Below are 13373 nucleotides of genomic sequence, written 5' to 3'. Positions count from 1 at the left end.
CTCGTTCCCTGCCACCTTATCCTTCAGCTCCAAAAGAACCTCGAACAAGAGATCCAGCCCTGCACCCAGCCCTCTCCTCCCCACCCACGTCTATGCATGCAATTTCTAGGGATGTCAGGGCGCTGTGGGCCCAAGATTTCTAGGGAAGAGCTGGGCCTTTACCTTTCGATGAGGCCATAGTTGAGTTTAATGTCCTGGGATATTGCAAACGAGTCAGAAACATGATGAAGAAGAATTTAGACAAATTTGTCTCCAACATTTCTACTCTTTCCTATAAATGTCAAAGGGTCAAACTCCCACCATGGTCTCTGTGAAGCCCACGTGGTTTAGACTCGCTCTTTCATATATTCACTCAGTTAGCATTTATTGAAGGCCTACCTAGTGTCAGGCAGTGTTGAAGCAGCGAGCCAAGTCTCCATTCTGGGAAGAGAGAGAAAGAGATTCAGCAAGTAATTAAAAATATAATGCCACTCTAATAAGTGCTAGGAGATAAATTGGGAGACCAGAGGCTGAAAGGAAATTTTAAAACTTTTATTATGGAAAATTGCAAGCATTTATAAATGTAGAAAAAATAGTATCATGAATCCACAAACATCCACCACCCAGCTTCATCCCTTTCCCCAAACCTACACTCCCCACCTCACCAGGAATTCATTTGAAATAAATCCTAGACATCCGATCATCTGCTCTACGAATGTCTTGGGATGAAACTCTGAAAGAAAAGGGTGCTATTTAGACAGAGTAGTCATGGAAGGTGTCTCTAAGGAAGGGACCTGAGCAAAGGAGATGTGGGAATGGGAAAGAGGGTTCCAAAAGTAGGTGCAAATGCCCTGAGGTAGCCAAGGATCTGCAAGATTGACAAGAAGGCCAGGGCCACTTCCCTGGGGAGAGTGAGGTGGGGAGAGGACTCGATCCTAAAACAGCAAGATGATCAGAGGTTCCTAGACAGACTATCCCCTTAATAGAGCAAGGCTTGGATGCGCTCACATTATGCCAGACACTGTTCTAATGTTTGAATATATTAATGCCGAGAGGTCGTTACCACTTTACTGAACCTGAAGAATCCGGGACACAGAAAGGTGGAGTGACCTTGCTGACATCACACAGCTAGTTACACCGGCAGCCTCAGAATCTGACCCAGCCGACATGGATCCTAAATTCAAGCTCTTTCTGTTTGCACTGTGCTGCTTCCCCTTCAAGGTAGCCTGGCTCATTGATTGTAACCATGAACAAGTTTAGGGGCACAGACTCGGTGCTACCTCTCCCAGGTCTCTCTGAATCCACCATCTCTTCTCTCACTGACCTCCAGCCCCAGCCTGTCACCCCTCTCCACATCTGGATCCTGTTCCCTGGGCCAACTCCTCTTTTCCTACTTCCCTTCCCACCAGAATCTCTTTGACTCAAAGTCCCATGAGAGCAAGGAACATGTCAGTCTGTCCCATTCATGCTGTCCTCCCTCACACGGTGCCCTAAGCATAGTGGATACAACTAAATGTTTATCAAATGAAGAAATGAATGGAGAAAAATGAAGCAATGTTGGCACGGAGCCATGTAAAGGCTCCACTCATATCTCCTGGAATCACTCTTTTCCGGATGCTACTCCCCACTCTTTTGTGGACTTTCAACAACCAGCCCACCCAGCACTTCTTCCCTGGACTCCCTCAGGCTCCTGGAACTATTTACCCCACGAGCAAACAGCCAGTAGTCCCTGGGGGCTTAGCCTGTGAAAGTGGGTGGCCTGTGAAAGCCCAGCTTCCTTGCCTTGGGGAGGGGCAGCCCTGAGGCACCTGCAGAATCACCCTTCCTCCCTTCCTGGCTTCTGGGGAGCCCAACCTAAATCATTAGGATAGAAGAGTGGCCATTAAGGCACAAGATTCTGGCTTATAAAAAATTATTCCTCCATTAGCCCAGATAGCTGTGTATTAATAGAAAGTTACTGTACTTGCCATTTTACAAAAAATAATGATAAAATAAAATATAATTAACTCTAAAATGATGCTGAAATCAATGTGACTTTACACTGATGGGTCAGAGAGACTTTTGTGCATGGTAATAGAAAGTTCTGGTTGGCAGAAAGTTGGATGGTCATCATCTAATTTAGTGTCATCTCTACAGGGCAGGGGGATGGAAGCAAGCAGCAAAGCTTGATTCAATGTTAAAACTGATTTCTGTGAGGAAGGTTTTATTGCATAGTACTAATCATGGGACCAAGGTGGGAAAGACAAGTAAGATACAATACATGGAAAGTTGGGAGCAGATATGGTTCAAGCAGTTGAACACCTGCCTCCCACAAGGGAGGTCCCGGGTTCGGTTCTCAGTGCCTCCCAAAGAAAACAAACAAGTATCAAGCAGACAGTGAGCAAAAACACCGAGCAGACAATGAGAAAAAAAATGCCAAGTAGGCCATTGGGGTGAATACGATCACCCTCCCAACATATGTCTACTGGTATTTTCTTGACCTTTTAAGAGAAGAATTGAAGGGAAGTGGAAAAAAGAGTGCCAAGAAACCATCAGACAGATATTCAGACATGCGGGAAAATGGGGCAAGTCCAGGACCGACCTAATTTATATAAACGACCTCTCAAAGTTGCATCTACGCTCCTGTTTCTAGACAGCCACAGCTGAGTCATTTCGGACTTTAAATGAGGATTGAATTGTGATGTATGAATTTATGACCATCCTCATTTAACAACAAACGGCACAACAGATCCAGACTTCTCAGCTGAAAAGTTAGTAGTAAAAAGAGCTGCTCCAAAATCCATACTCTATAAAATGCACATAGCTCACGGGAAGAATGATAGAGCTATAGATCATGGGCAGTTATGCTCCAAAGAAAGGCAGTGAGCCTGCTGCATTCCTAAGACTTTCTTGGAATAAAGGGAATGGCACCCCAGGTGCGTGGCATGAACATAGGAACATAATACGTTTAATATCTAGATTGCCTCATCACACGACCCTATTTTTGTAACTAAGATTTATAATAATAAAAAAGTGCAATCAGGAAATTTTCCTGAGAAGCATTGTGACTACTAATGCTCAGACACAAGAAATCTGACTTCTTTACCAAACTGCAGGATGTGAGTCTTTTAGAGAAAGAAAAGATGGAGCAAAACTTGGGGGAAAGCACCCCTCCCTCATATAAGGGCATCATCTTTGTAACTGAGAAATCTTGAGGGGGTTCCCGCCACAGGTTTCCTTCTTGCCATCATTTTGCATCCACAGAAAACAAGGATTGGGGATATGGATTCATTTCCATTATGAGATGAGCACCCAATATCCAGGTTGGTGTGGGGATGTAGAAATAAATCCTTGCAAGTCCTAAGGGAGTCTTTTTTAAATCTTCTCCTACATACCCTCACTGTTGACTGTGGGGTACATTCATTCACGGTATTTTGACACAAGGCAGGAATTAAACTCCAAAATGGGGGTCCTTGTGGAGCCTAACAAATGATGTAAACTAAATACTAGAAAAATGTCCTAGAAAGAGCAAATATATAAAGAATGTCTTCGCTGCTTGGCTATCAGCACTGGCCTCAGAATTAAAACACTGCTTCCTCTATAAATTCCTCTCAACACTTCCCATCAGACAGGAGGGGATCAGGACAGCAAAGAAAGCCAAGTCTTAAATAGTTCTTTCTGAAATACTTTTACGTGGCACACTTGTCTTTTACATCATGAAATTAACCTCATCTAATAATCGTATTAGTTGCTAATTGCTTCCTTCAACCTGCTCTTTTTTAAAAAGGGAAATAAAATTTCTAAAATACAGAGAATACAGTTATCTTTGTTCACATTATTTCCGAAGTGAGAAGATATTACATAGGTGTGTTCTGGTTCTGATTAACTGATTAGTTCAAAACCTGTGCACACAGTAGGCACTGTGAGAATAGTGGCTAACTAGCATTTATTAAGAGCAGGATATACGCCAGACATTGCACTAAAACTTTTGTTTGTGTTATCTCATTTAATTCTCATCAGAACCCTGTGGGTTGGTATATTACTTTTACACCCATTTTACAGATGAGGAAAATGAGGCTTAGAGGGTTGGCTTACTTAAAATCACAGCTGGCCAACCAAGGCCTTAAATGCCAGAATGTATGGATGGGGGAACTGGGAGGTTTGAAGCACTTTTTTTCACTGGTAGAAAACTATTTTTAAAAATTCTTCTACATTATCTTACTCTCTGAAATGCTAAGGGGAAAAACAAATCTCTCTTAAGAAACAAGTATCTCTGTTTAGCAGGTTTTTAGACTAACTGCAGATTCCATTACTATAGCTTGATCTATTCAAAGCCCAGAACCCATTTAGACGAGAACTCCAGCCCTCTGCAAATCCCTGCTTTGAGAGCTTCACATTTATAAACAAGCACGCACCAGAATTCAGCATGCCTTCCCAGCTGGTCTGTTGAAAATGCAACCATGTAATACAGTCAGACTTGATTTGGGCCATCCTTTGTTGGTTAGGTATATTGGCGGTGAAATATCTGAAGGCAGCAACTTCAGAATATCCAGTTGGTCCTGGAAAGTTAACATGCTCATTATGTGCATTTATTGTGCCTGGACTCCTACTGTCCAAATCTACCCCAAGTCTCCAATCAAGAGGAAGTACTGCTAGGAACCCTGCTAATATGACATGACTGAGGACAACACAGAGTGACATGACCCGAGGTGGTAAGGAGAACACGTGTAGTTTCCAGACCACCCCTGCCCCATGTCTTTTATGCATATTATCACATCCCTGCCTTGACAGCTTCAAACAGAAAAGGCAAAAGACATTTATGAAGCTGCATCCATCAATAGCACCAATGGCTCACTGGAAATGCTGTCAGCTTACAGCCTGACCTGGACCTGCTGTCCTTTATACCATTCTCCCACACCTCTAGTTCTACCTCTAGTTCCAGGGACCAAGAAGGCATCTCCCCAGAGCTGTATGCCTTTCACAAAGACCCACTAGGATGCAGGGCAAGAAGTAAGACATTCATCCGAGCTGGCATTTGCTCCATTAAGAGGGAAAGACAGTGAAAAGAGGAACAAATTGGTTTTCAGCTTGGGACAAGGATATAGAGGAAATCCAAATTAAAAATAAACAGCTTGGGAGCAGATGTGGCTCAAGTGGTTGGGCACCTGCTTCACACATGGGAGGTACCAGGTTCAGTTCCTAGTGCCTCCTGAAGAAACAAAAAAACAAAGAACGAGCATAACAAATGAGAAAACGATCTCAGGGGAGCCAATGAGGCTCAGTGGTTGAGTGCCAGCTTCCCACATGCAAGGTCCCAGGTTCAATCTCTGGTGCCTCAGAAAATAAAATAAACAGCGAAGCAGATATAATTCAGTTGGTTGAGCACCTGCTTCAATGTACAAGCTCCTGGGTTCAGTCCCCAGTAATTCCTAAAAAATATATATGTATGTATATATACATGTGTGTGTGTGTGTGTGTGTGTGTGTATGTGGAATGGATGTAGCTTAGTGGTTGAATGCCTGCTTCCCATGTACAAGGCCCTGGGTTCAATCCCTGGTACCTCCTAAAAAAAAATTTTAAGATTAAAAACCAAATCATGAACTTCTGTGGTTGTTGAAACAATCCCCCATGGCAATAAAAGAAGTGCATTCAGCCCAGCCCCACTCCACAATAGTTCAGGAGCTCACTTTTAAGGAGATACTTTTATTGTTAGTTTTATTTTAAAACAGTAGCTCATCCTTTATCCTATGCCTGAGTTTATGAGAAATACATGGCATCTTTCACTGAACAATACACCAGGGTCCTAAATGTTGGGAATTAGTAATCTACACTGTTGTATTGTACCCATAGAGCAATTCCATAATTTCCTATATAAACTTCTATTTGACCTAGATATTAGTGAAATGCCTTACAATTTCTAAACATTTTTTCTCCTTCTTCACTAAGTAGGAATCACTGTCTATCACCTTCAGAGGGCATTTTCTATGTACTGATCTAAAATGTCCACCCAAACTTCTGAACAAAATTGCATGATCAACACTAAAGTTAACCTGAACATAATTTAATCTTTCTTTGAGAATTAGGAACCTCATTTTGAGGTCTCGCTGAAACTCAGGTGTTTCACTATGGTGTCAATTTGTATTGCATTAAAGCAATTTAAACGTAGTCGTTGATTAGTGATTGATAACCATGTACCTGTTAGCAGTGTCTATTCTGGCAGTTTGGAAAAATATTCCCCAGTCTTCTCATTTTATAAGCAGAAAAAAAAAGGGGAACACAATATGTATCCTTCTCAATTTAGGTGGTCAAGCTAAAAACAAGGAGAGTTTATCTTTCAACACATATCATTATTCACCTCATCTACCCTATAGAAATATACTCAGAAAACCAAGATCAAGGCCAGCCTGAATTTTAATCCCATGGTGGCAATCTGGGATAAGACAGGGTTTCTCTTGGGGCTGATGAGTGAGAATTTTTTCTCCTTAAGAAGAAAATCATTATTGCCTTTTAAGAGAGAGATAAAGGCAAAAGACACATAAAGTAATGAGCTTAAAATGGATTTTCATTTCTGAAAAAAAAAAATGTGCTGGGTCAACAGAATTACTGTAGAGCTAGTTACATGAAATTTGGTTATAAATGAATAAAGAAGCCAGTAAGATAAGCATATCACATTAATGAAAAAATTATTAAATCCCTGGCCTTTTTTATGTTTCCTCTGACAATTAATGTTTCCTTCCTCATTAAATGATATAAACTCTAGGCAAATTTCCAAAGGAATTAAGGAATAAAATATGTTTTGAGGGGAAGAAAATGGGAGAAAGGAAAAGAAAAAGAGAGAAGACAGACTGAGACAGAGAATAGAGCAAGTAAAGAAGAAAGTAAGAAACAGGCATTTTCAGAAGAGCTTCTAGGACTTGAATTAAGTATGGCATTAATTTTTTTCTGCCAAGTCTTAGTCTTGGCAGGTCTCTGCTAAAATATAGGAATTTCATGGATGTGGGAACTGGTGATGGAAAATGCTTTATTATACACAACAATTGTTGTACTTGAGAGGAACTATATGGAGAAAAAAATAACATCCTAGAATAAATACAAATGAAATTCATGTATCAAAACCAATACTGTGAAAATAGTTTAAATGTTTCTTGAATTTATATCTAGTCATTAACCTAAATGCAGATTTTAGTTCAAGCCACCCTTCTGCCTCATGGTCAGAAGGCCTGAAAACCTGTGGCGTGGAAAATTGGCAGGATAAAGAATATTGAATCGGTCTCCATGGAAAAGCAGATTTTTGGCAGCCATACCCTCCTCCCGGCACAGGTCTCTCCACCCGCCCCCCTTGCTTGACAAACTCCCTTCCCTGTTTCACTCTCGTCCCAGGAAAGAGGCCTAGGGAAGGCCAGAAGTGAGCTAAAACAACAAGTAGATGTCTTCCTGACCATTCACCAAAGAACCCTTCTCATTGGCCTTAAATCCCATCGTCAGGGTGAGCCCCCCAAAACACCCCACCCCTAAAGCTGGGGATTTCATTTCTGCTGAGCTTGGCTTCCCTCTTCCCTCGAAGAAGGAAGTGTAGCGCCACATCTGCCTTCCCCGATGACCTTAAAAGAAACTGCAGTGCACAGGTGGAAATGATAAATCCATGCCCAGAAATCCTTAAAATCTATCCCGTGCTTCTCCCCACCCCCATCCCGTTTGAATCCCCCATTCTGGCGAGTTAGATCAAGGAAAACAGATATTTCTTGACTGTTCTATTTAGTCCCAAGGACAAAAATGCAGTGACTGTCCTGAAATAGCCCTGTATCTGGGAAGGCCCCAAACAGCCCCCCTGAACCCTTACAAGGCAGGCCCGCTCCCTTCTGGGGAGCGCCCTAAACCAGGCTCCATCAAGCAGCAGGTTGGTGGGGAAGATTTCCCTTCCAGCCTTGTTGCCATCCTCCCCCCAGACCCTGGAGGGAATGTTGCCAGGCCCCCTCCAGCGGGGTCGGAGGCCCTTTGCATGAGCATGTCTGTGTAGAGAACTACCAGCCCCGAGGGAATGTGATATCCGTGTGCTGTGCCTGTGCCTCTTGGTGGTTTTCACCCTGATCTTTTCTCTCTTTGCAGCTGGTTAATAATCCACTAGCAAGTCAGGCTGCAGCGGCTGCAGCAGCAGCCATGGGCTCCATAGCCAGCTCACAGGCCTTTGGCCATGCCCTCTCCAGTCTTCAGGGGGTCACGGGTCAACTAGTTACTAATGCACAAGGACAGGTGAGTGGGGGATGGAAACGAGAGTGCATTTTTATGGCAGATTGAACTCGGAAAGGAACTGAATTTCTTTTGCATGACAGTGATATGTAACTGCATCCGTCGGAGGTAAATAAATAATGTTTACTAGCAATGCCAAGAATAGGCGAAGGGTTGGGAGGTGTTTCTATATTTTCGAAGCAAGAGTTTTTTTTTTTCCTTCCCCTAGAATGTCAAAGTTTTATTTTGTTTTTATTTCTATACAATGACTCATGTTATGACCTTCGTTGAAGACATTACTTTTCATTACCAGGGCATTCTTTTTTTTCTAAATACTTAAACTTTAAAAATAAAATTTCAGTTGTGCCATTTTTCAACCCACTTTTTTTTTTTTTTAATCTTGGATAACGGGGAACACTGGTAAGTTTCCTTCCCAATTTGCTGTCAGGTTTTTAAATTAGCCTTGATAAAGACAATTTCTGAGTGTGTGAATAAAATCTAGGAAGGGAAGGTGATGGGAGATGATTGATGAAGTCCTGCAAAAGCAACAATGGAAAAGGACGAGTTAAAGTGAAGCCAATCACAAGTCAGCCACGCCTCCCCAGCCTCTTGTTCATTCTCAGGAAGCTAGTTCCTGCAGCCTCGTGTGAATTTACTTCAGTCTGTCCGGTCCTGTAAAGGTCACTCATTGCATGAGCAGTGCTGTCCGTCCCCTGCTAATGTGTCTGTGTCCAGGTCACCAAGGAACTAAGGAGGCATCAGGGGAGGGCAGCTCCCTCTTCAGGCTCCAAATAAACCTCAAAGCTATACAGAAGCAAACAAGATTTCAAGGTGATGGTGTTAGGGTTTCTCTCTTTTTAGGGCCATACCAGAGCTCAGCCTCAGAAATCAGAGTACTCACTTCTCAAATTTTGCTATTTATTATGATGTAACACGAGGTAGAAAAATACCTTGCATCCTGGCTGTGGTTTTCCTCCTAGGGTTATTCACCCAGCGGTGTGCCTACAGACTCCCTGCCTGCGTTGCTCTGTGCAGAAATGGCATTGCAATGCCTTGAACCCCGTTTATATTTTACATAAAGAGTAAACCAAGATGCATTATAAGCTAAACTGTCTCCATCTACGTCCAAGGGAGGAAAAAAAGCTGACCTTGTGATATTTACTGGGTGGGTGCAGGATTGTCCCGTCAGAACCCCGAGGGCTGAACGATGGAGCTTGTCAGAGAGAGGCCCTATGTAATGAATCATCTTATCACAGGTGCACACCACACATATTAAAGGAGGGTGGTACGAACGCTCTGCCCTCTACAGTAACCTTTCAATGTCTGCTTTAACCCTTGTTCCAATCCCTTTTCATCAAAGGATCATTTTATGCAGCCCGCTCTAAATGGAAGCTCTCAAAAGCCTATTAAGATTTCTGGAGGGATGGGGTATCCGTGTGAAGGAAAAGTTGGTTATATCTATAACTCATACTCAGATCAGCTAGGTCCAGAAAGCCATTTCATAGAGCTGTACCCAGAAATAGAACTCCCCACTGCACACCTGCCAGGCGGATGGCCATCAAGATGTAAATTTAAAGGCACAAGATAAAGACAATATTCACTGATTGGAATTTCCCCCTGATTTTCTTGTTTCAACATCCAAGTAAAATGTACCACTAAGTCCCACCACGTGAGTATTTATGATAGAGAAGATGCTTTATTATTTAGAAGGAATTATTAGGAGTTTATTCTTCTGATGATTTAATGGCTCATCATCTTGCCAGTTATAAATCCATCCCCCTTCCAGAGGATAGAGTAACAACCTTTGCTTTTGTGCCCTTTGCCAAAGTCACCAATCCTAATAATAACTCTCCAACCTGTAAATACCCATCAGAAAATCAGCTTCCAAGTGGATGCTTTGATTGGGACTCTGCATAATTGAGTAAGAGTTGATTTCACTTTAAAAACTTTTGTCTTGGAAACTGTGTTATTATAGTTTATTTGATACTGTACATAGACTTCCTAAGTGAAAAATATTTGCATTTGTAGAGAAATCAATAATGCCCACTCATGAAGTCATGTCTGAGAGGTTACTGTATGCCTAGTTTTAAGTCATGTGTCAAGTGGCATCAGATCCTCCCTTAGCACAGGAAGAATCCAAGATTTAAAATACTCACATTTTCAGTAAAAAATAATTCTACATTCGTGGTAGAATTATTTTTTTAAATATTTGGAAAATAAACATAATCATCTTCCCAGAAAATGGTACAGGCCAGGCTTCTGGTAGCACAAAGATACTCATTTGGACTTTTTGTATTAGTGGTGAGCACAGACAGTCAAATTACATCAAAAAAAGACAGGCAAAAGTGATTTGCTTATGTCTGTTTTTATATGTATGGGTTTATGTGCATGTGTGTGTGTGTGCCTTTACCTTGTGTTAATGTGGTTCAAAGGGTAAGAATAATTCATTAATTAGATTTGCTCAAAACACTGTGAGCTAGGATTACCACACTCAGCCCATTTCCAGTTCCTTAAAGAAAACCCAGACAGCATTCCCAGGAAAGGGACCAGAGAAGACTCTTAATACCTTTAGAGAGCCTTTCATTTGAGTTCTTGACATGGACTACTTTTCACATTTAAAACTTCACCTGACCCAGAGCCCAGCGGCAATAACATTGAATCTAAACCTAAGTTTGAAAAGCCTATGTGACTCCACTGGCCATTTGGTGAGGTTGGGCCTGTTGGGAAGGCATCAAGCAGGAGCTCTCTGTTATCAGAATGCCCTGATCTGCACCTCCACCTGCTGAAACTCTTTCGCTTAACTGGAAATAAAAGTGGGATTGCTCCCTATTTAAGAACTCTGACTTGGAATTCACACCTTCCTGGGTGGGCATAGGCCCCATCTCTTTCTAGTTTTCTGATGTTGGACAACACCTTAACCTGTCTAGACTGAAACCTCATCCTTAAGGTTCTAGTGGAACCCATATAAGAAAGCCCGTCAACAAATTGCTCCAGCAGTCCAAGCAACCTGCTGCCAGGGGCTTCTCAGGACAGGGGTGCCTGGTTGCGTCTTCTGCTGGGATCATGCGCTCCCCATCAACGGAGGACCATCGCACCCTTCCTTCTGCCCCTAGGCCTTCAGTTTTCAATGGGAAGAAGTCCCACCACCGGAGACTTGCAGTTTTGTGTCCCTGTCTTACAATCTGTATTCCCATTGACTGGATCTCAGTAAAGAGATGGGGAATCTTGACATATTTAAGGATTTTTTTCAATTTCCTTTTTTCCCAACCAGTGGTAATGAGCAAATAGGAAAGAAAAGCTTCAATTGGGTTTATACCCATACACTTGCAGTTAATTCAGAGGACGGACACTGCTACACTGCTCAGTGGACGACCCATGATTAATTTTGACAGCATTCTAATGCCCAAAGTACATTTCATTCCCAGGGATGTTAAAGTGTTGTAAAATTATATATCAAACCTAATGTAGCTCTGAAAGTGAAGTAAGTGTCCTACTGGTAATTAGTGATCACGGTTTGCCACAATGACTGAAAAACAGTCTGTTTTCTTTTTGAGAATAGTCTTGAAATTGCTAATGGCTATGGCCACTAGTTTTTCTTTCCTGGACAGGGGCTCATGCATCTCTGGAAGGTAACGAGCACTAGCTGAGGACTTGTTTGAATCCCAGGTCTGCCAGTAACAACCTCTGTAACCTGGAGCAAATTACAGGAGTTCTCAGAGTCTCAGTTTTGCTGACCGTAAAATAAGGATAACAAAATCTAAGCCCCCAAATTATGAAGATTATTTTAGTTTGCTAGGGCTGCTATGACAAATGCCACACACTTGGCTAATGTAAACAATAGGAACTTAACTGTCTCACCCTTTTGGAGGCTAGAAGAGCACCATTAGGGCATCTCCAGGCCATCCTTCTGCCAGAGTCTGGAGCATTCTGGTGACGGTGCGATCTCTGCCTCCATCACGTGGCAATCTGTCTTCTTGGTCTCCTCCTGTGCCTTCTACTGGTGTGTTCAATTTCCTTTGCTTGTAAGGACTTCAGACACATTGGATGAAGGCCCACCCTCTTCAGCGTGCCCACACCCTAACTAATAATATATTCAAAGATCCTATTACAAATGGGTTCACACCCACAGGACCACTGATTAGGACTTGAACAGGTCTTTGTGGCCAGCATGATTCAATCCCCAACAAACATTAAATGAGATCATGTGTGGGGGAAAAAAAATCCTACCCTAGTGCCTAAATATAGATTAAAATATAATAAATGGTTTCCATAATTATCACCATATCATCATTGTTAACAACTTTGTCTAGCATTTGCTGGAGACCTATATTTGGTTTGGTTCTACAGCAAGAAGCAGTAGAGTGAACCAGCAAAATGATCGGGGTCTGGATCCAAACTGCCATTCACCAGCAGGGAGACCTTGGGCAATTTACTTACCTTCTCTGCAACTCAATTTCCTCATCTGGAAAGTGTGGATGGTAATAGCACATACCTTATAGGATTAAATGGGTTAGTATATGTAAAGTGCTTGGAACTGGGTCAGGCACATATTTGTCACTCAGTAAAGCTGTCTGTTACTAGGAATCAAGATGTTAAGTGTTTTGATTTCCTAACGGTGCACACAAGCCCACAGTTAGATCTGTGAATATGTGAAGAGTTTGCAAATGTAAGAATCTTAGCAGTTGGACACTGAGTTATTTTAGGAAAAGCTCCTCCTTGTCCTGGATAGTAGAAGAGCATGGGTGTGTGGGGAGGTATGTGTTGTGTGTTTTTATGTGTGTTATGTGTTTGTGTGTATCTGTGTGTCTGTGCATGTTTCATGTGTGTTGTGTGTGTGTGTGTATCTGTGTGTCTGTGCATGTGTGTGTTTGTGTGTGTTCTTAACGCTTATTCAGTGGGTATGTTCAGGATTCGGCAAGTAGATTTACCATTGATTTGTTGAGCAATAGAAACGGCTTCCCTTGTGCCCCTGGCAATATCTTCTTATTGGCATTATTGCAGAAAAGTAAAAGCAAATGAAATTTTATTTTATCTTGGGGCCAAAGAAAGCATTTTACATTTTAACTGAACCTCAGAATGTTTCCTGATGAAATAAGTCCTTGACCACCATGAAAATTTTCTTAAGTGGCCGCAAGAAAAGTCAAAGTCTCTCCCTTTGTTCTTTAAAGAGCCAGTAAGTAAAAAAAAAA

The 13373-nt window shown here is 42.0% G+C and overlaps 1 protein-coding gene across 1 annotated transcript in view; it reads left to right on the top strand.

Annotated features, from left to right (window-relative positions):
- The window catches only part of POU6F2 (POU class 6 homeobox 2), a 382627-nt gene that overhangs the window by 314551 nt on the left and 54703 nt on the right, over positions 1 to 13373 (top strand). Inside the window, exon 5 of the mRNA XM_071215088.1 lies at positions 8065 to 8208. Coding sequence (XP_071071189.1) covers positions 8065 to 8208 — 144 coding nt within the window. The remainder of the gene's footprint in view (positions 1 to 8064; positions 8209 to 13373) is intronic.

The sequence above is a fragment of the Dasypus novemcinctus genome, chromosome 5 (assembly GCF_030445035.2).
Source record: "Dasypus novemcinctus isolate mDasNov1 chromosome 5, mDasNov1.1.hap2, whole genome shotgun sequence".
NCBI lineage: Eukaryota > Metazoa > Chordata > Mammalia > Cingulata > Dasypodidae > Dasypus > Dasypus novemcinctus.
The sequence above is the reverse complement of the archived record's forward strand: the minus strand, read 5'-3'. Positions and strand labels throughout refer to the sequence as shown.